The sequence below is a fragment of the Semicossyphus pulcher genome, unplaced genomic scaffold, assembly GCF_022749685.1.
Source record: "Semicossyphus pulcher isolate SPU_LCO1_2020_fin unplaced genomic scaffold, fSemPul1.0.p SCAF_8, whole genome shotgun sequence".
NCBI lineage: Eukaryota > Metazoa > Chordata > Actinopteri > Labriformes > Labridae > Semicossyphus > Semicossyphus pulcher.
The window spans coordinates 30,127,508-30,151,363 of record NW_027211759.1 but is presented as its reverse complement, the minus strand read 5'-3'; the positions used below and the strand labels follow the sequence as shown (position 1 = coordinate 30,151,363).

General features: G+C 45.0%; 1 protein-coding gene across 1 annotated transcript; it reads right to left on the bottom strand.

Annotated features, from left to right (window-relative positions):
• Positions 1-515: 515 nt before the first annotated feature.
• Positions 516-22,705, bottom strand: ccnd2a (cyclin D2, a). Its single transcript, XM_069685909.1, has 5 exons — positions 22,190-22,705; positions 20,593-20,808; positions 17,621-17,780; positions 10,412-10,560; positions 516-4,742 (listed from the first exon to the last, which is right to left on the bottom strand). The coding sequence occupies exons 1-5, from the start codon at positions 22,382-22,384 to the stop codon at positions 4,575-4,577; spliced, it is 888 nt and encodes a 295-aa protein (XP_069542010.1). The 5' UTR covers positions 22,385-22,705; the 3' UTR covers positions 516-4,574.
• Positions 22,706-23,856: the final 1,151 nt, after the last annotated feature.

The window sequence follows — 23,856 nt, the reverse complement described above, 5'->3', positions numbered from 1 at the left end:
GTGGGGGATGGGGGGTTGCATTAGTTGTTTGTTTGTCTCTGTAAATTTCACTTTCTGGGCTCAGCCAGTCAAAGCAGATGGGGTTCACAGATAAGTTTGCTCCAAGTGTCTGCCTTTTAAAAGAAGTTTACTGCATAAATAAAAAATTGATTGTTTGATTTGTTGATACATTTTGCTTTCCACCTCATTTATAGTTTTTAGACACTGGGGATTTTAACGAGTGTGGTCATTTGTCCAGAGTCCTCTTTCTGATGTCTTTTGGATTTAGCTTTGAATTCAGAACAATATTTTCCCTTTAATCTTAGGATGGTAAATTTACTGGACTGAGCTGAAATATCAATACATGCTGCTTTTCTGTCATATTTATAACTGTGTTTCCTTAAATTTGGGGTTCTAAGGAACAAGCATTGTCCCACGTTCATCATCACTGCTTTGTGTGGATTTCTAGTGATTAAGTGGCACAGCTGAACTTCTCTCTTGACACACACACACACAAGGAAGACAGGCGTGGGAAATAGTGAGCTGATGTGTTGTCACACCCTTTAAAGCAGAAGTTTATTGAACAGAGGTTGTGCAACAGACATTTGAGGTACATGATATGAGTTATAGTGGAGGGGGGGCAACTTAAAGGGAAATCTGCACCATTGAAACTTCCAGATATCACAATATTTATGGTTGAACATGACAGGTATAGCTCAACCCATTATTATGCAGCAGTTACAATGGTGCTCAGACATAATATTTCAAACCAAAGTGTATTTCTCACATACAGAATCCATATTTACTGACATTCAGAGTGATAATGGTTGTATAAAGCAAGAACTTTGGCCATCATAGGAATGCAGTTTTTCCCTCTCTCACACAGAACGAGTCGGATGTAGCACCAACATGAACACAAATGAACATGCTTGAACTATCTACGGAATAAACAAACCCCTAAAGGTTGCACTGTTTGTGTGTCCCCCCTCCAGTATAAGTTAAATCCAAGTGGAAACCTTGCATATTTCCTGTTTCCCATCTCACTGAGCGAGTTGTTCCCCCACTAAAACAGTGGGAATCATCCACAAAAACACTAATTTGTTGTTGCTTCTTCCGCACCCCCACTGCATTCTTTCTCCTCCAGTCCAGGCTCCCTAACTGCAGAGGTATAGGTGATGGATTTGTTTGTGTTGTGTTTTGTCCAGTAATCCTGAGGTATAGGAAATACCACTGATACAGAATGTGACTGAAGAAGGAGAGCAAATAGATAAAAAAAAAAAAAAAAAGAGGGGGAAAGGAGACAATCTATCTAAGCAAACTGTCAAACTGTACAAAGAACATTTCCAGTCGAGTACTCATTTCATGTTCTTCTATCACCATCTACTTCGTTTATCTGAATGTATCTCTTAAGCAGTAAAATAATTATATTATAATACAAATGTTTATAAAATAGCAGCACACTCAAGTGACACATCACGACTAGGTAATGTTATTTTTTTGTATAAATGAAACAAATTCATAGCTTTTAGCAGCGCAAAAAGACAACAATAATTCAATAAAAATATTGACACTTTTTTCTTGATGTCTTCACACCTCCTCCTCTGTCCTCTCTTCACTTTGGAATACAGTATCTCTAAATCTTAGAAAAACCCTTTTGCGGGTCTGGTCACCCCATAAAACATATCAAACACAAATTGAAAAGGTGGTCTCTATATATAACACATGCAACAATACATTGCAGGAAAGAAAATCACAACCATGAAGTTTGGGAGAGAGCTTACATCAGGCAAACAGAGGCAAAATGAAGGGGTCATATCAAATATTCAAATGGGGATGTTTTGGCAAATGTGTCATTAAATTGCCCAGTTTTTCTGAAAAAACATCACTGAAACATTAAATCCCCACATTTTTCTTCAGTCTGACAAACAAACACTCAGCAAAGTCACATACCATCATGAAAAACTCAAGCATTAAGTCAAAGACACCTCGCTGTGGCAAAGCAACGTGTCCCATTAAAACAAACAAAAAAAAGAACTGTCTCTTGTTTTGTGCTGATGTCTGTCTGGCTGATGAGCCCCCTTGCTAATGAATTGAAGCAGCAAAGCTCACAGGGGACAGATGTGTTCACTGACAGACAGACGGCCTGAACGACACAAGCCAGCACCATAGAAAACTGACCAACCACTGCAACACACACATCAGATACGGTGGTTTCGAACCAAAGCTCTGCTCTGTCTTAATAATGCAAACCTCATTGCCCTCTGAAGAGCATGTGCAAATATTGGATGTTACGACCACCCTTTCTTGTAGCTCATCGCTGCACTGTGTGACTGTCTGTGGCTGTGATGCAGATAAATATGAAGAAAATTCAAGTAAAAACAAATATTTATTTTCTTGACAAAATAAAATAAAATCAAACAGAACCCATGGATCGGTGAACTCTGTGTGTCGGCCTGTTCCAACTTATATTTGTGTTTTTAATTGTTCAAATTCTCTCATCAACTTGCACTTTGCTTGAATAGGAATGTTCTGTTTTTTAAATCGGAATGTCCTCTCGTCTTTAGTCGTGGAAAGCCTTTTTATTTGACTCTTGCCCGACAAGGGTATGTCTGATGATTGGGAAACCAGCCCTACAAAGTAAACCAAAGAAAAGGCTAACAAGGAAAAAGAAAACATCCATTCACCTCCAATCACCAAACAACGCATTTACTTTTACTTATCTCCTGGGGAGCATGTTCTCAAAGTGCTTTGCTATTGAAATCATATAGGGCAGCTGAAAACAACCCTATGTGGGACTCCAGATGCATTGACAGTATATCCTCATCCTGTACTTGTCTAACCCCTCCCCCCAACAAAGTTCATCCTCACATGATCTGGCAGCGTACAGTCTTAGTTCCTCTTTTCATTTCCATGTAAATGGAAACCAAGAACATTTTTGTTCAGTTAGCTGTGTCATTGTAGACACTCATTATGAGAAATTAATGTGGATTCCATCTAAATATGCAGATATCAAAGTTGTATTGTGATACCTTTTGGCGTCTTTTGTTTGTTACTATCTTCCAGCCTCTGGCTGTAAATCCTCCTTGTCTCCTACACAGCAGCATGCTCCTGCACCACTAGAATCCTCTCTGTCCATCAGTGACATCTTAGTTGCAAACTGTCCCTCTCTTTCTTACTCGTTCCATGCAACAGTCTGTTCCCTCCCTGCAGATGAATACAGAGAAGTTTAAACATCCTCTAGACTTTAAAAGCATAGCCTGACTTTCTTCAAGACATCGGCCTCTCCTGTTTTCACAAGTGCCATACAGGCCGCACGTGTAAGAGGTCATTACTACTACGTCCAGACTCAAAGCAGCCCTTCACAACTCAGGAAACACCATATCGTAACAACGTGTAAAAGTATCTGTAATATTTCATCAACAGAATGGCAGTAATGAACAAACACCTCACATGACCTCTGAGGTCACACCTCAGGCAAGACGCTCTTAGAAACATAAAGGGCTCGAAGTGAAGTCACTTTGCCCATATCCTCCTCCTCTGAGTCTTTTCCTGTCTCTTGTACATGAGTTACTGTTGGCCAACAATGACCCATGATACATTGTTAATGCAGGAAGGCAGTGATATAGCATAGATGCCCTGTTATACTGATGGACAAAGTATGTGTAGCCTTGGCTTGCTCCAAAGCCTTTTAACATAGAACCATAAAGTCTACAACTCGAATTTACTGCTTATATAGATACAGGATCACATGTAGCATTCACACACATACACGCACACACACGCACGAGCACGCACACACACACACACATATATATACAGGTATGCGCTCTAACTGCCATACTCGCATACAAACTGACACACAAGCAGCCTGACAAAAGGAGCTTATTGATCTTTACTACTCATTTCCAAAATATGTCCAATAATAAAATTAATAATAATAATAATTATTACTAATACTACTTTGAATTATTATCATTCTGTCTCTTCCCTGGAGATTGGGTCCTTCCAACTTTAAGCATAATGTTCTCACAGCTTCCTCTGCCTGTCTCGTTCCTGACACACATGTGGACCTTCTGATGGTCGAGGAGCTCGAACTTGTGTCCCCTCAGCCTCGGATATAGAAGTGATAATACTCATATAACACAAAACAGAGAAAAAAACTGAAGCCCCACTGTGATCCCATGTATGCAACTTCTGAATGGTTTCCACAACTTCTACAATAACAGCCTCATTACCAAGCTATGGTTAAAATATAACTTAAAGATCATACTATACAATCAAAGGCAGAATGCAAATATGATTGGCTTCCCTTCTGTATATCCATGGCACCACAGAGCTTCTTCTGGTATCAAATTTGTTGCTTTTAGACTAGAACATCATAGAAATCTATTTCGTGGGCAGGTTTTTTTTGACTTGAAGAACATAAAATCTACAAAAAAAAACTAGCAAGCATTGTTCTTTTTCTTGTAAAGGGCTTGTGTTTTTAACATTTTTTGTTCTTTTTGTTCTTTTTTTCTGCTTTTAAGAAAATTGAGGTTTTTTTCATGATGCTTTTTTTCTTTTGTAAATCCTGTGCAATGATGCCCTCTAGTGGTTCACAAGTTGACATCGCGGACATCTGTTGGGGTGGAGGACTGATCCAGCTCTTCCAGGCCTTTGCCGCTGGGGCCTCTCTGTGTCTGCTGCTGCTGCTGCTGCCGGCCCTCGCGCAGGCTGCTCACCAACACGCGCTCAATCTGCTCCTGGCACTCTTTGAGAACATCCTGCAATGTAAGAAGAGGAAGGACAAGCTGTAAAAATCTGTACATTTTATTCTTGCAATGGGGACAGGAAAGTGCCCCTCAATTCCAGGCGTAACTTTTAAACTAGTACATTGCTATTTCCCCTTGTTTGACATTCAACATCCAAAAACATTTACTTCTGATTTGTGATTTAGGGTTTTGTCTTTTAGCACAGATGACTACAGAGATATTATTGCATATATTTTAATTTTAGTTTTGAACTCAGCATACAAAACAGCCACAAGCTTGACTTTCATAAAACAAATCAGTCCAAAACAAAAGATATAGTACCATGATTGTACAATGGGGGGGGATGTAACAAGAGTAATCTAAGAATTTAAAGTCAATGCATGAGAAACGGGGGGCCCTGGTGTGGCAGCAGAGGGGCCCCTGGGCAGCCTCGGCCAGGGGTTTTAAATGACCTGTGATTCTGCTGCAGCTCCAGCATGGACACAGACCAGACCCAAGCATTACATCAGCCCACCAGGGTTGTGCACTGAACGCCACCCCTATAGTGCTCATGCACGTACACACATATGCATTAACACACACCACTTCCTCCCCCATCCAACCACCCACCTATCCCACCACCTCCGCCATTCCCAAACACACACAAAACCCAAACAGAAGTAGCCTTGACAACGGCGGCTGAAAACACAGGTAGTACTAAAGCTATGTTAATTACATCCACCTCCTGTGGGAACACAAAGGTGGTGCTTTTTTAACGAGAGCCAGTCTGTGTGCCTGCCTGCCTGCAGGGGATCCATCTGAGACCCGGCCGGCTCGCCTTTCACCATCAAAGGCCGCCGCCGCAACCTGAGAATCCACCTGGGAGAGGAGCCTCTCAACAGCGCTGAGCCCTCATATCCTCCCTGATGGAGGGTTGACAGAGGGGACAGAGCAGCGCATGAAGGGAGAGCAACTCACTGGGGAGGATGGAAGCGGGGGAGGGTAAAGGGAGAGGAGTGCTAAATGAGGTGTTAGCAAGAGCGTCAGAGTAAGGTCAAACTGTTTTTGTGTGAGGAGCAGTGATGACAAACATTTCCTCAGAAGTAAGAGCAGACTGCTGCCACAGGACAAACTAATGTGAAAGTTCCTGTCTGAAAGAGCGGACAGAAACTGAACACTGCTCTCTGGTGGTGAAATATGACAACACAACTGAAGCTGATCTGCTTGCTTTCAGTTCTACACGCGCACACACATGCATAACCCCCTGCCTTTAAGCACCAGGCGTCTGTGGGAAACATGACTGAGAGCGCCCCATGGCCGGAGGGATGGGTGAAAGTGTACCGCTTGTTGAGCGGGGAAACATTCTTTAGAAATTTACAGCTAATTTAAACCTGATGGGCCACAGTTTGAGCCTGTGTTATAGCTGCTGGTGCCGCTGGGCCTTGATGAAAAGAGAACTGAGACCTCACTCACATCAGAATTGCTCTTCGGGAGCTGCACACGGGTGAGTGACAAAAGGTCACGGTGTCAAAGGTCAAACAGCATGACATATTACAGGGTGAGACATGTATGTGTTGTCACAGGGAAACTATGAGTTTCTGACTTCTAACCCAACTTTCCAGACGGATAATTTGTTGAAATTCTTTGCATGTGGACACTTTAATGGAGGATTTCTTTACAGGTGGAATCTCTTTAGACGTCTCAGAAATCTATGGCAGTAAAAGACCACTGACAAAATAACTCAGCCAGTCTGCATGAGGTAATTCCTGCCTTGACATCTCTTTTATTTTCAGTTGTCCAGAATCTACCAGTAATTAGCTCAGAGAAATGTCTAGGTCACAATCCATGAAGATTGATTTGACGTTGAGGAGGTCGGACTGATCTGGGCTCCATGCCTCTGGGAGAACATTTCCCCTCGCAAACGCTCTGACGTGGAGGAAACCCGACCGGCGTCTGTCCCTTAATCTCCTCCAGAGGCTGGCCTCTAACATGGGCGTGTGCACACTCACAAACACCAAATCTTCCCACCAACATGTGCACCATTGGTCATAAAATCTCAACTCCTGTGAGAAAATTAAGCAAAGCGAAGAACATGTAAAGGAACTGCCTGTGTCTTACCGCAAGAATGCATGCCTTCACTTCTTAAAAGACATACTGATTCGTATCCCATGCCAAGACCCATGGGCTTTATTCGTGAAACTTTAATGACTTCAATGTGTGACTACTGGAAACACCAACACTGATTTCAGAGAAGCTCTAGGTACTTGAATTCTGAGGGGGGCAAAACTGAATAAGTCGTCAATGGGAGGTAGTGTTATACTGAAGCTTCGTATTCTGCAGCCTCGACCCGGAAAAACAAATTCCACCTCATCATTACAGTCCCACCTCAGCCCCACCTCAAACATGCACCATACTGCAACAATCTGTCTTTCTGGCATATCAAGGCATGCACATTTTCTTCCGGGCAGCCTTTGTGACACTGGCAGTGGGGGGGAAGTCGTGCAGACAGACAAAACCAAGAGGAAGAAATGTGTGAAGCCGTGGAATGTGTTTTAACTGCTGACTACACCACACAAGACTGTGTTAGCTACTCTGGGAGGACTTGGTGGTCAGACAGCTGAAACAAACACACAGACGACACACACTTCCGATCTCAGGGAATCTTAAGACAAAATATCCGGAGGCTGACTCTGGAAATAAGGAGTCACCACATGACTTCAATATGCACAAGTTACAATGAAAAAATGTGACCTTTCTCGTTCTTTCGCCGGCATGCAGAGACACCACAAGCGGTGACGCCACAGGCTGTGTTAATAGATATGATCTTTCCAAATAAATGCATCTTTGTTGCAACATATTTATTACTATTATATCAACAACCCCCCCCCCAAAAATCACACTTCAATTTCACGTCCATTCATCGTGCAACTCGTGCTTCTCAGTGATAGATGGCTCTCAATGGAAACCAACGTGATGAAAAAGAGGAATGAACACAGAGAGGAAGAAATGGGAAAATGTGTTTCCGCTGTGTTAGTGTGTGACCCTGAGCGAAAAAAGATGAATGAGAGCCAGAGAGAGAGACAAACGATAAAATCTAGGAAGTGGTGGTCTTCAAGTCTTGCACTTCTCTAACCTCTGTTTCCTGCTTTATTATTCAAGAATAAAGGGAAGCTCTGCACACAGAGCCTTCATCACTAATGATCAGCCTAAATGTTGCGTTGTCGCGTTCATTCCAGTTTTCCGACTGTCACTACAGATGACCTATGCAGTTTAGGGGAGTGGCAAATCTCCTTTTTGAGACTCAACACATTCTCACAAATGTCATATTTTCTCCCTGCACATTATGACTCAGCTCTCAGGCCCACATCTCCGCCTAACAGGGAGCCCCTCTTGGCCACACCAGGTGCATGTGAGGCTACACACATTCTTCCAGCAGCCCAACATGGTGACTTGGCCCTATCACATTTCCACTGGAAAACCACAGCTTCTGGATACCACGGATGCCAGCAGGGTGCCAGGGGGTGGCGTTGGCCATGGTGCTGTTGGCAGCCGCAGCTGCAGAGGTTGGCGAAACTTGCTTCGCCTTCATATTTTGCCTGGCTCTTTGAGCCGCCTGGTTTCTAGATGCTGCTCAACCATTTTGCGCAGCTTCTGCACTGCCAGCCAAAACCAAACACAGTATGTGTTCACATTTAGACTCAGGTTCACACCACCACCCTGATAACTGCAGCCGAAACTGAGGTTGAGGTGGCCCTTTGGGTGTTGGATTGACGTATAAAGTGTTCTTGGGAAAGGGAGGCAGGGTAAGTGTTTAAAATGACACAGCCAATGATCACCATTTCCTCTTTTTTGGTGTGAAAAGCTTAAATGCTTCAACAGTACAGTGTGTGTTAATAGCACGGAAGCCACTTATTAATGCTGACAACTACTTCTGGGCATCTGTCATTAGCCTGTGTTTCTAGCTGTTGTATCACCAGTGGTGCAGAAGTCTGATGTTAGTTCTTCTGTAACTTTATAAAGTTTTGTCTGGCGTCTAAGTAGTTTATACTCCAGCCTCTCATATATGTTGAATTAGGAAAGGTGCCCTGCGCGCTGCCTTGTGTGTTTACTGCGAGCCATGGCTTGTCTGAATCCAGGAATGTGAGGAGTTGATCATAGAGACACAGAGCGACTTAATTCCCTCAAGTCTCAGACCTTGCAGCCTAAACACACTGAGGCCCTGTGCTGCTGAGGTCAGCTATTTGTTTTTCCTCAGCTGCTGAGCGAGACTTCACACTGCTCGCACCAGAGGGAGCCATGCTTTCCAGCAGTGATGCATTATGGGCCATAGGAGGAGACGAGAGAGGGCCGATTGTCGTGAGGGAGGCATGACACCGCCCACGGCGTCCTTTTCACACTTCAACAGCTTTCTTCCACCTCCTCCTCCTACTTTGCCTTTTTTTAGGACATAATATAACATACCAGGGCCGAGGCCCGGGATCCATGTCACACCATTTGATCTGCTCCCCGTGCAGTGAGCACACATGAACTCTATATGTTCATGTTTAAATTAAGTCTGCCATCACCAACTAAAAGCCTATTTGATCAAGTTTGGTATTGGACGTTCTCCTGCCAGTCGCCTCTGACCTGGAGCTGGTCCCTGAGCACGCGCTGTGGCTGCACACTGCTGCCGAATAGTATGGATGGTTCAAACGCAGAAGCCACATTTTCCCAAAGAGACTAATAAAGAATAACTTATCATCTCACAGTTTCACCCTCCTTACCCTCAAAGCTTTCCACCTACACATCCTACACAGTTAGCCACAGCGAGCTGAAGCCCTCTCCCATCGTGTGATGAAATCCAGGCAGCTCAGACTCAGTAGAGGCCCTGCCTGTGTTTGGACTCGACTCAGACACCACCGCAACATTCACTGTACCCAGACAGACACACAACGTCCTGGCCAGCATTCCTGTCAGCGACAGAGCATACTGTATATGCTCTCAACCTGGCTCCATTTAGAGGATTCTTTATATGGGGGGGCGAAGCAGCCTGACCTGACTGCACCTTGTTACGTCAATCTTTCAGTCATGTGTGTGACAGAGGACACTGACACAATTAAGGATTTCTTAAACATTTGTGGTCCTTTATGGTCTTATAGTAATGTCGATTTTTCTTCTTGTAAAATCCAACAAAATATGGGTTTGTGGAAACCCCAGTGAGAAAGCTCAATTTGTATGTGAGAGATTTCAACATTCATGTCTGGTGCAAACACACAACCTCAACCAACATGTAGCGACTTTTCACTTTATGCTTATTTAAAGCAATATTTTTGATCACAATAGCAAAATTGCTAGACAAAAAAACTCTGCCTGAGCTGTTTCAGGGGAAGTTAATGAATTTTAATATTTCAGTGGAAACTTAAAGTGAAGAAATGAAAAACTGTCAACACCAGCAGCAGCTGGTTTAGCCTTGAATCATAAAGTTACTGTAAAAGTTGCACTCAGATAAATACCAGTGAAGCCCTATCGGATGTTGACAAAGATACTAACATTCACTCCTACTCATTCACATCTTACTCAGAAATTTTCCAGACGTAAGTATCGAGCTGTGAGAGAAACGCAGACAAAGAGACCACACTGGAATTCAGTGTTTTACTCAGTTTACAAAAACAATTCAAATATGAGTGTTCGGGGTGTGACTGAGGAGTAGAAAACAAACTCACCACTTCTGTGTTTGTGATTTTGGCCAGCAGGTCTGTCAGACTGTCGCCCCACTGTGACTGGTCGGCTGAGTCCAGCTGTAGGCCGCAGATCGCTGCCCCCACACTTCCTGTGGCGATCATGGAGGGAGGGTACATGGCAAATCTGAAATCTGTTACGGGAAGAAATACTAATTGAGTTCAAAATGTCTTCAGTGCTTTTAGTTTGTAAATGACACAAAGAGGGATTTATTGGTACGTCAAGTGAGGAGATAATATCCTGAGTTCAGTGCATGAATGAGTAAAACAGTTGATTTACACCCGATTCTTTATTCACCTGGTGAATAAATTGCACATTTCAATACATACATGCCACAAAAAAGGTTCAGATACGAGAGACAATATGATTTGGTAATCTAGCAGTCAGCTAATAAATAATCCTTCTATTGCACCGGGCCTGAACGCAGCGCTCACTAATGACCAGGGGCCTGGATAATGAGGGTTCACTTGGCTTGTAAAGGAGCTGAAAAGCAACCACCCTCACCCGCTCCCCAACCCCAACCCCCCTTCCCCCAGCCCGGCCCCTTTTCTTCCATCTCCTGAGTAAATCGTGTGCTTGCTGAAAAAAGCCCCATAGCGCTTGGAAAGGGAGGAATAAAGAGGCTCAGTGCCTCTGCCAATGCTCACTGCTGTAGGTCCTTTTTCCACGTGTGGTCACAGGCGTGCGTCTCAAAGACCAATAACCTTGTTAGCTCCCCTCACTGTCATTCATAATGCAAATGAGACAGCTTGTGAACGGGCCAGAAGCCCGAAAAGGCAAGGCAACTGGCATACAGGGACAGAGAGAGAGCGAGAGAGAGAGAGGGAGACAGACAGACAGAGAGAGAGAGAGTTTTCTCTTCACAAACAGACTCACACAAACACACACACATACACACACTCACTCCTTTCTCTATTCTCTCTTTATGTCTTGCTCAACTTCTACCTTTCTTTTTGGACAACACATGGCCTGCTTAGATGGGGCCAGTGAATGGCACACATGCCCCACTCTTTGTTGCTACAACAGGCAGTGGTTTGCATTGGCGGCCCTCCTATCTTTTAGCATATTAATAGAGTGGCGGGCCTGCGAGAGGGAAGGCAGAAGAGTGTGACTCCATTGTCCAGAGTCATCACCTCATTTCACCCAATTGAGAGACACAGCATCCATCCCCTCTCTGCTGATACCAATTCAACCAGACAGGCTGGACAAAGAATATGGCTGGACGGGGGGACAGGGGGTCGGAGGGGGAGGAAGATGAAGAAGGAGGGATGGACGGTATGGCGACAAGGCAACAAGGAGAAAGGAAGGGGAAGGTGGTGGGCTTGCTGGGAGAGGAGAGGGGGTGGACAACTCCGGTGCACATCACTCTCAAGTCTGTGTCCAGACTCTTGTGAGGTTTTGGAAGAAGAAAAGAGTCGCCCTCCAGCGACCCTCACCTCCTGTCTCCATCCCCCCCACAAGTATGCCTCTGTTCCTGGGCCACCTATGGGCTTGGGGAGTGGGCAGTGGGGGCATAGAAACAGCCTGCACATTAACATATTGCCATATTCAATTGCAAAGCAAACTGCGTGCGATGGCTCTGAAGGAGATTTTTCTTCCTTCTTTTTTTTTTATGTGGAATCAAAGAGGTAGGCCCTTTGATAGCTGTAAAGGCAGCCCCTCGCTGCCTTTTTAACATGCACAGCCAGGCGCTTTCTCATCTTGTGGGCTCAGTGTTGACAAATAAATGAACTTATTATACACCCCTGTGTTAGCCGCTGGGCCTCTGCCAAGGGGCGATTTATTAAAGGCTACCTCGAGCCAAGAGGAAAGAGCACACAAAGCCCCTCAGCATTACATCACTGCTGTAAGAGCACAACTTTCTAAGGGGGGGTAAAAGGACAAAGGCATACACGGATTTACTGTACGTGTGGAGTGAGCGCAGACTGACAGGCAAGGAGGCAGACACCTAGGAGACACAGGAAAGAAACAATGCACTGATGCCTGCATGCTTTACGATGCAGACACAGACGGACACAAACACACACACAGAAACACACAAACAGCACAGACGTAGGTTTGTGGGAGAGCTGAGTGGCGGGCAGTGGGCAGCAAGCTGATTTTTCGCACTCAAGACAAGACAGGTCTGTAGCAGAACAAGGACGCGCGCGTGCAGCCGATGCGGGCTGACACTCCGGCCTGGTGGCTGCTGCATGTGGGGGGAAGAATGGCCGTATTTTAGGAGGCCCTCATTGATATTCATGCTGAGGATAAACAGTGTATGTAGCTGAGTGGGGACGCCTGCGATGGAAAGCTCCCTGTGAGCAGCGGCTGGCTGGCCTGGCCTGCACGCCTCTCACCCCCTTCAATGGCCCTTTCTCCTCCCTGCGCCCCCTCATCTCCATTCCTCCGTGCTCCTACCCCCTGAAACTTCATCCTCCAGCCTCTGGTCACACAGTCTGCTGCCCTACATGGCCCACTCCTCCTGGGTGGCTGCAATGCACAGTATGCACATTAAACTTGTAAATTAATTAAAGTTGGAAAGTTGAACAACAGCCAAAACAAGGAAGAAAAAAAATCCCAAACTCTCCTTCTCGCCCTCTCCTCTCTTTCCAGCGCTATAAATCAGGGTCTTGTATTCTATACGTGCAGCGCTTATTGACCTTGTTTATTAAGGGAGCAGCATTACGAGGACCCAGGGCCTGTTGACTGATTAAGGTCATAAACAAACATCATTTTGGGATTGGCATGACAGTATGTTTCACCACTAACGCAACACAGCCTGGTAGTCAAAACAAGGTCTGCAGAGGCTACTCAGACCGTACACCTTGTGTAGCTTTGAGACTCACAAACAACAACAACTGATCTTGAGGAGTTCTTCAACATGTAATAAGGGAGAAATCACTTATTACATTCCATTAGCTCTTGTTCCAGACTCTGACTCTGGAGACAAACAGAAAATAAAACTTGGGAGAGTCTGCGTCACGCGCTCCACTCAAACTAAAAGGGATCTCATTTGCCAGAAAACAGAATTACACATTAATTGCAGCATCTTGTGACATCGCTCTTCAGTCTTACACCATCATCTCCACTGTAACAGCTGCAGCCTCAAGGCATTGGTAACGTCAGCGATGAGGAGCACTCAGATTTAGAGCAGACCAAAGGTGGGCTGCAGGACAGATCCCTCCCTTTAAAGATACCAAAGCTCTCTCCCTGTGTCCATCTCTGTAGCTGATATTATTAGGACAAAATTAGGAGCTAAGCAGAATAGTCATTAAACTCTCTCATCAGAAAAAAAGTTGGAGGACACGCTGGTGTCATGACAAAAATGTTCAGGTCAAACTAGCGGCCTCTAACATTGACTCTACCTCAAATATTAGTCTTTGTGGTTAAGGTGACCTCCAAGGTAAACATGTAAGCTTAAAAACATTTTGATTGCTAAACCTCTTTGCCGGGAGAAATGAATCTCCAGCAAAAATCTCTGTCTTTGTGATTCTGCTGTGACTCAGCTGGCCGCAGTATTTAAAGTGTGGTGCTGATTACACCAGCGAGGTGTAGGAGGGGGGAACTCAGGATATGCCACTCCATGATTCACTCTGTGTGTCACATTTTTGGGCGCATACTTTCAGGAGGCTTCTTCCTGCTTCACTTGTAGACGATGCAGCCTGACCGGACGTGACTCCTCACATCAGTGGAGCGTGTGGAGAGATGATAATTTGTTGGAGGAGGTGGCCAATTTGTCGGGGTTCTGACTCATCAAACATGAAGGGGATTTTTATGTAAACAAACACCAGTAAAGACCATTTCATTGACCACATCTGAGATGAATCATTCATCTCCAGAATGAGGAGCTGAGCCTGGAGGGGATTCTCCGTGCAGCAGCCAGGAGAGGGAGGAAGCTACGATGAGCATTCCTGCCTCTGGACCAGTGAGACTTAACAGCTGAGATAAAAAGAGGACTTATGAGTCATTTTAGAATATTTGACTGTTGGATAAAAGTGGGCAAGTTTGCATATAGTTAGTCTCGTCTTGTATACACAAAAAGCCTCAAGAATTTGAGGCACACAGCTTAGAGACCAGTGGAGGAAACAGAAAAAAACAAAGACAAAACCTACGTCGGCCAGGCTCTGATACATCTTTGCATAGCTTTACTGATCCTCCGTGCCCACTTGAATATCTAAATTAATGTAAAAGACAACAAAGAAGTGTATGCCTGCATGTTTTCTAACTTTCGTTAGGGCTTGAAGCTGCGTAAAAACTGAGAGAGAGAGAGAGTAACCCATGCCGACTTCTCTCGTTCGTTAGCTGGTGAATCATTAGTTTGTCTCAGAAACTAACCAGTTAATCATCACATTACTTCCGACAGTCACAGACATTTCAAAATGCCCAAAAAGTAATCACATACTGTCCTCAGATAAAAGAGCGAGTACTCCAATACTCAAACCTCTTGTTATTTACATCCCGACTTGTAGCAAAGTCGTCATTGTGTCCTTCAGGACAATTGACTCTCTCTTGGACGGCCCTGCTGGCCCTGGTCCAGAATTTTCTTTTGATCAACTTCTATGACTATTGTCACCATTCCATCCATACCATTACAGAGAGGGCTATTGGAGTTGGTATAAAAAAATAGACTATAATCCCTGCCAATATGGCGAGAAGACGGCGCTCAATAACGGCAGCAGACAGGTTGGGGTGCATCTGTCTGCCCCATGCACCCCGTCCTTTCTCCCACTTTACCTCAATTGAATAAGAATAGAAGAGGAAGCTCGGAGTGCTTGGTGTCTGTGTGCAGGAATGGAGGTTCATAATCTCCCTTAATGAGCTTGTTTCTGGGCTATTATCCGGCGGCCTGCCTGAGGGAAACGCTGGTGTTTCCTATCAAGTGGCCCCGCAGCGCTGACCCTCGCATGGCTCTGCATATGAAATGTAAGGGCCAAGCCTTTTGTCTCCTTTCTCCCAGCCTCTAGCTGAGCTCCTGAGCCATTTGCATAGTGCTGAAAGGACCAGCCAATGTTATTAATTAATACAGAGCCAGCCTGCGCCACCTGACAAAATCCCACCGAGTGGCCCGAACGGAACTGTTTCATCAAAAGAGAGGAGCCATTAGGAATGAGAGGCCTTATTCTCCACTTCTCCTCTTCTCTCTCTTGTTCCCTTGAAAACAGAGCGCTGTGGTTTTATGCATGTTTTCTTTTTCAGCATAGGGGCAGCAGTGGTGGGAGTAGTGGTGGGTGGTGGTTTGAATGAGACTGTATGAAATAGGAAGGCCACAGGTGACCCGTTGTCAACTGTCTTGCAAATGTAAATCCTCCTGAGAGATCTCCTCCTTCTGCTGCGTCTTTACCTTCTCAGCTCGGCTCGGAGGATGTCTCGAGGAGGATTCTCACCAGATAACCCGAAGATTTACGGCTGGGAACGTTCCACAAATGGGGTTTCGAATTCCCAGAGATCTTCAGATGCACCAAATTGTTGACTCACTCGCGCTCTCTCTTTCTCTGTCTTGCCCTCGCTCTCTGTTTGCCTGGATACAAGTCTGAGGAGAGCATACTCAGATAGATGACCTGTTGCTAATCCAGAGCTATCTCCAGAAAGTCTCTCCCCTAAAACACAATGTCAGGAGGACGAGTCCAGGAGGCTCGTAAATTTATTTCCACTGCCTCATTGAAGCAATTAAGGACAAAGTGCATGCTGAGTCTTTCACAATGTTGCTTTGGGAATCGGTCTGATCACTGACACGCTGTCATTCCACACATTAATCCGCTGGCACAAAATAAGGGGTGAAAGATGCAGGAGAGGAAGAGAGCAAGAGATAGAAGGAGGGAGCGAAGGAAAGGCTGACACAAGAAAACAAAGAAAACAGGCGTTTCCTTTCCAAACTTTGCAACCTTTAGCTGCAAACTTTTCTCACCCTATCAGATCCATTGCACAACCAGTGCAGGGAATTCCATCACTTTATGTTGTAAATACCTGTCACCTCCCTTGAATCTATTCATCTAACTATACACACACTCCTCTGAATGATGTCAGCACAAGGAGCTGTTTCCCATGAGGGGGTGTAGTTAGCATTCCTGTTTGAGGCCTGCAGAAAAGGAAGCGGCTGATGGTGGTGGGGGTTACCCAGAAAGTGAGAAAGAAAGGAGTGTCAAGCAGCCTCTCTGTGGCTGAATTGAGTAATTTCCTCTTTTATGTTAAGATTAATCCTTTAGGATGTTTAGGAGTCATTTAGGATAAGTAACCCTGCCTTGTTTGCAGCTTTGAACGTGGAGTTGGAGGTGACGCAAACAGGAGGAACCTGCCCTAAAGAGAATCTCAACATGGGAAAGCTATCATGTCCTCCAGCTGTAGGGCGGGGAGGCGTGAGAAGTTAGGGGGGAGAGAAAGAGGGAAGGAAGGCGGCAGGGGAAAGAGATATGAAAACATGACATGCCTTAGAATTGGCAGTGCAAAAACAATACACTCCTCTGGCTTTCCCTCACTCCCCTGTTCCCTCCTGCATCTTCTCCGTGTCGACCTCGCCGTCTCTTCAGATCATGTTAAAGGCTCCCTGTCCCTCCCACCACTCGCTGGATGTTTGATCTTGAGGGAACAATTCACCTCGAGAGCAGAGAGACAATGGCCTGCCTGCCTCCTCCCCTGTCCATTCCTCTTCTCGACCCTGTGCGACATGGGAATGCCCCTCAACCAGGCTCAGACTGCTTTGAAGTGTTACTGGATGCTCTGGAAGCCACTGATACGCTTCTAAAACATGACCACATAGCAGCCCGGAGAAGACAAATGATGGACGTCAGACCTAAGAGTCTAACGCTGAAATGTCTTCCATGACACGCTTTTCTTAGGCAGAATATTTTTCCGTTGGAGGTAATGAACTTCAGTGGAGTTACTGCGGGCCGTGACTGGCCCACAGCACACCTTTGAACAGAGCTGTTGCCGCATGTTACTGGGAGAGACGGCTTTGATTTTGCGCTGAAAGAAGAACGTGCAGACACAGATATTTTGCAACACAAGAGAGTTTGTTGATGCAAGCCATTATCGCTGGGTTTGACTTGGCAGCTTCTGCATGATCAGTGTCACTTGCAACACCAAAGAGAAAAAAAAGAGATGCAATATCAAGATGACATCGCACTCTGTACGGTCGTCTTTTGGATTTAGTTCAGCATCTGTTATTAATAAGGGACATTTAACGTGTGTGACATGAGCTCCTCATTGTGTCCTACCTGTGGCACACAGGGCGATGAAGGTTTGGACATGTTTGCGTATAAGTGCCAGCTTATCCTGGGGCAGCGGGAGCCTCCTCACAATGTGCTCGATGAAGTCGTTCGGCGTTACTGCTGCCAAGTTCCACTTCAACTTCCCCAACACCACCAGTTCCCATTCCTGGAGAGAGAGAGACAAAGAGAGAGATAACCGAACATGAGACATGCTGACATAAGTGAGGCTGCGTATTTACATACTGCAGCAGTGTATACTCAGCTACACTGCTGCACGTTGCTGCAGATGTTCAACCCATGACACTACAGCCTCTGTAGGCCCCGCCCCCTGCGCATTACTGAGTGTGGAGGTTAAGCATTATTGTTACTACGTTAGTCTCTGCTTGGCTGGGCCTGGGACAGAGAAACACCAGCAGCACCACCAACCCAGGTGACCTCACAGCACTGTCTCCCTCCCCGTCTGTCTGGCATCTGGGGACTTTCCTAAAGAGGCCCACCAGAGGATCCACTGTGTGTGTGTACGTGTGTGTGTGTCCATGTGTGTGTTTGTGTGTGTGTGTGTGTGTGTGTGTGTGTGTGTGTGTGTGTGTGTAAAAAGTTAATCCAATCTCACTCCACCATCCATCTTGTGTTTTCCTGCCAATTCTGTTAAAGCCCTGTGATTTGTCTATAAATTCACCCTTCATGTGGATGTTATCTTCACATGTTACGTTGCAAACACAGTTAAAGACTTGTTTCAATAATTGCAACATCTTTCTGTCTCTCGGGCAGTGCGTGGTGTGATTAACTGCAATTCAATTTACTGTGATTAACTTCTTTTAATCTGCATCTATTGGCAAAATGTGAGGACACATACCAGTATAGATCCATGTGTGTGTGTGTGTGTGTGTGTGTGGGAGCACAAGGTGTGGTGTCTCTTCTGTTTGAGTGTTTAGTTACTTTCACTTCCTAGAGGAGGAGGTGATTAACGGAGGAGTTGGTGACTAATTTGGGAAAAAATGTCGTGGTTAGGTTCCGGACTGAAGCCTTGTGACCGGGACCACGGATGCTCTTCATTTTCCCTTTCACAGGGAGAGAGAGAGAGAGAGAGAGAGAGAGAGAGAGAGAGAGACCACATGGACTCAGTCATGAGACAATCCAACATGGCTGCCGCTGACCCTGCTACCAGCTTGCAATATCCTAATCACAGCCACCTTTTTCAGCCTTGCAATGTTTCTGCTCTCCTCGATGTCAGGAGGGATGAATAGAGCGGAACAAGACTGACAGTTTAAACCTTCAGTTATTCATGCAATAGGAAAAGTCCCTCTCATTTAAAGGTGACAGACTTCTTCCTCTGCTTGCTGGGAGACGAACAAGCAGTATCTCAATGATGTGATCATATGCTAATCATACTGACCAGCAGTGGTCAGTGTTGCCTTAGGCTGCTCTAATGTTTGCAACATGGCTGCCTCCTGATCTGGAAAGCCTTTTCCATCAGTGCCAGGGAGCAAGATTGAAGCACAGCAGGGCCAGGACAAGGCTTGCAACACAGGCTGTATGCTGACAGAGTGGCAGGCAGGCAGGCAGGCAGGCAGGCAGGCACCCACTTCCTTCTTCTACTGCCTTCCTCTGGTCACACCTTCTTTGTAACATTGCGGTTCTCTTTACAAGAAATTGTTACCAAAGACGAGGACAAGAAACGATCACATGCCCTGAGCAGCTGATCTGTTTCCTGTATCTGCATGTCAGCCAAAGTACTGCCTTATACAGAAACAGAGAGATGAGGCCCCAGCAAAGCAGATCAAGGACTGAGGCTTTGTCTCAGACTGAACATAAAGGTAGAACAGACTCAGTTTACTTGTAAAATGCAGCATGACATACTGTTTAAAGAGTGCAGCCCCTTTCTCTCTATAACACACACTCTGCTTACTCGTCAAACCTATACAACTGCAACGTTAAAGCCCTCACTGACAGGAGGGGAAATTAAAGCTCAAACATATTCCAAAGCACAAAAACAATCCAGGCAAATATCACAAACCAACAAAAGCAACAGCAGCTCGTCAGGAATCTCCTGCAGCAGTCGGAGCTGCGAGGCAGGCCTGCAACCATGAGCCACGTCTGATTCAGAATATGTGGCCTCTTTCACAACATGGGTGGGATTGGCTGTTGTTTACTGAGGAATGTTTATGTAGCACCACAGAGCAGTGGGGAAACACTTATCTGATGGGAAACTCAGTTAATTAATTGGTTTGTGCTGGTGAAGGCAGCTGGTATTATCAGGCCAAAGACGAGGCTTATCAGACACACAGAGGAATGACATTTTTATACTCCAAATGACACATAATCCAGCTGCATCATGCTGTGGGCCGCAGCCACGTTCAGCTGTGAAAAAACGTGCGAGAGGCAGAAATAGTGCAGCATGACATAATATCAGAAATGTGTGCATCCACGGTTATTTTTGGACGAAAGCTGAACTGTAAAAGGCAAACTTGAATTTCTGTGTGTCTCTCCCTCTCTCTCGCTGACAGGAACAGAGTCAGAGCTTTGGCTGGAGTTCAAGCTGACCTCGTTGCTCTGTGCAAATATCTGCCACCAGATGGCGATGGAGACCATTGCACAGACCGGACTGTTACTGTACAGCCCAGAGGGTCTCTTGTACAGTTAAGAGAGCCCTTGTGGAACAATTCACCCTGAGGCTTTCGCTTTTTATGCACCTTTGATGACGGTGCAGAGCAAACCAGTGCACAGCAGAATTTAGAGAAATGAAAACAGCCTCTGAGTCTGTTCATGTTTTAATCTGACTGCATGAAATGAATTTATTCTAATTTAATTACAAAATAAGTTGAATAAAACCTGCTTTCAAAGAACAAAGTTGATGTGGAAAAATAAGAGTCAAAAACAAAGCATGAAGCTGTTTGGTTTAGCTGATGATGACAACATGAATCCTCAGACGTGTCACTGTGAGTTTTGTGAAATGCGTTGAACCAACTGTTGCTTACCAGCAGCTCTTGTGGTCTGATGGAGTTATCTGTGTAGATGCAAAGCTTCTCTGCTGTTAATGGACGAGTCTCTTTCAATTTGGATGCAAGAAACATGCATACTGCTCCCAGCAGCTGCAGGTTACACTTTTTGGTGGGTACCACGGCTAAAAATCTGTCTAAGTAGTTCATGGCCAAGGGAAAAACTTCTTCCTCGCACTTCTGCTCCTCACAGACCTGCAGAGAGAGAGAGCAGACAATGCAGCAATGTTCAGCATTTGGAATCAGTGACCCACCCTGCAGTGACCTGACGTATTTTCCAGAACATGAAATGTATATAAAAGTTTTATGAGAGAACGAAACAAAAGTCGAATCACATAAAGAGCACATATAAATTCAATGACACACATAGTTGGGGGCCGGCCAAGAATTTGCGCCCAGCCCCAATCTGTTGCGACATCACACATTAATTGGAAATATATAATTTAACAAAGAATGAAATAAGTTTCAGACACAAACTGTCAATAGAGTCACATTCCTGCAGTTCATTCACTAAGAAATGAATTCAAGTCACAATCAGCCGAGCCAAAAAACACCCCGACAGCGCAGCACACGGAAACACACGTTTTTTTTCATTCGTCATATTTTCATAAAATAATTAAAAATATAAATAAATTATCTGGACTCATTTTCTTCGCACGATAATGTTCTGTGGTCTTTCCCACATCAGACCCGACAATTCGGATCCAAATCCTGACGCGATAAACATCAATAAAATGTCTAAATAAAAGAGAAGTAGCGAGACGTCGGTCTGATGTGCGTCACCGCCGACCCGATATATTTATTTCAAAAATTAATTAAAAATACCCAGCGGCTCGGATCCCGACAATATTTATATGAAAATAAAGCTCGAAGGCTCAGGATTGTTTACAGATGAACGTCGAGCAGAAATATTTGACAAGGTGTCAAAAATCGAACATAATTCCGGAGAGAGGCTTTGCGACGGGGGGAAGAGCTGCAGCACAGATAAGGCCCTCGCCCCTTCCGACATTTTAAATAGAAACCTCGAATGTTTGCAGCAGTTTTTCTGATCATTTTTATATTCGGCGGACACAAGACAACCTCCTCTGTCAATGCCGATGGCTTTTAGCCGCTGTTATTGCGTTTATGACACTGTAAAGTCCTCTTAAAAGCGCGAGCGCTCCCATAAAAACCAACATGGCGATAGAAAGGCGCAGGGCAGCATTGCATTGGGGAGTGCATACGTGTGCATGGAAATATTCAGGCAATCTAAAATAATAACATTAAAGAATCAGCGAGCAGCTCGTACAGACAACATGTGAGGCATATAGAAGAAACCCTCCGGTGTCACAGATATCACAGCTCCAAGTTTCACAAACACCGTCTTCATGAGCGGACTTTAAAATCGGGAAGAAATGACACAAAACGTCACATTTGGAAAATATGAGGAATAAGCAGTCGGAAATAAGAGCACTAAGTCTGATCTAAGGTCCGAAATTGCAAACAGAGCTCAGCAACAAGCAATGAAACAAATAAAGAGGCTTTAAAGTCGAGCACGGAAATAATAGGACTTGTCAGCACTCGGTGTTTCGTATACCTCCAACATCCACGTCGCGACCATCCTCCTCATAAACGGCTGAATATCTTTCTGGACGCCTTTGAAATAGGAATACTGGGGTAGAAACCTCTCCTCGATGGTCAACAAGCTCTGCAGGACTCTGTCATCGCACAAGAGGTTCGGATCGGGACGAGCTCGTATGATGGTGTCCATTTCGAGGCAGAGCAGCTCCATGGTGCTGCCGCTTTCACTTTAGTCAAAAAGTCGGAAATCTCTGTCGGAAACGTAAAAGCGGCGTTGCAGCGTAAAATTGCAAAAAAGATGGCAGGAAAAGTGTTTTAGAGGCATAAAAGTGAGACTGCAGGGCTCCGTCAGAGTAGTCCTGCCTCTCCTTGTTGAGAACTTTTTCCTCTCTCCCTACAGTGCGCCTCTACTTTTCATCCGCCTGCTCGATCAGGCGCATTTCAAGCCTGCTCTGCATGCGCACTGACGCAGTTCACTTCTCTGTATAGAGCAGACGCAACATGCTGCACTGCTGTCCCTCTTTCTTCTGGCCTGGCATGCAGGACAACTTGTTTCATTTCAAAATGTTAAAGGCTGACACTTTTCTCAACGACAATATAGTGAGATGTGCATAACAAACGCATCTTAAATCAAGTTTAACACGTTTTTTTCCCGAATTTGTGGACTGTTTTTAGACTGAAATGAACAAAAACATGTTCATCGTTTGGATCCTTTAAAGAACGTGATTAATAAATGTTTAGAACATGCTGCTTTATGGTAAATGAAGGTTTTCCTGTGCTTCATCAGATGTGTTTCTTTATTGTGGAAATAATGATGAAATCACTCAACAAATGAAGAACATATATCAATTAATGCCTTAAAACTGTTGTTTTGTTATCACAAACATCTTTAGGATAAACAGGACCGTCAGCTGCATGTGCTGTAGGAGCTCTCCCTTTGTGAGAGTTACTTGAATAGAAGTGTGGATCAGTCAGAATACAGTGACTCATGTGTGGTGCTTTCTTGTTAAACCAGCCTGATGGAGTCCTCAGCGCGGAGCAGGACGCACACTGTCTGCATGTGGCCAGAAACACTGCATGCTAACTTAGAGAAACATGTGCGCGTGGACAGAGCCACCCACCCACTCTGACACACACACACACACACACACACACACACACACACACGCGCGCGGACAAACATGCACACGCCCATGCGCGCGCGGACACACACATGGTCTTGCGAACTATTTTTCATTGCAGCCACAAACAGCCTGTGGTTTGTGCGATAGCTTTCTAGGAAATGTGAAGCAGCGTTGAATTTTTCTCTTTGCACAATCTCCTGTCAAAGATAACACAAAGATGAGAGCCACTTTGCAAAAACCGAATCATATAGGCTAAACCAACTTCACAATTCTGCTGTAAATCACTATTTTTCCGTCTCAGGTTTCTGTAATAATTGACATGGAAAAACAGGCAGGTGGACACGAAGCTGAGAGTGTAAGTCTTTGAGCAGATAATTAAAAAAATGACTGCCAAAAGATTTAGCCTCACGTACAGTCACAAAGAGAATCTGCATGGGTAAATATGTTAATCCCCCTCCATATTCTTAGTCAACTTCAAAGACGGAGCCGTGAATGAAACGAGACTCGAGCGCGTCAGGGGAAGACTGGGGACTGTAAAGTCCTCTGAGCTTTAGAGCTG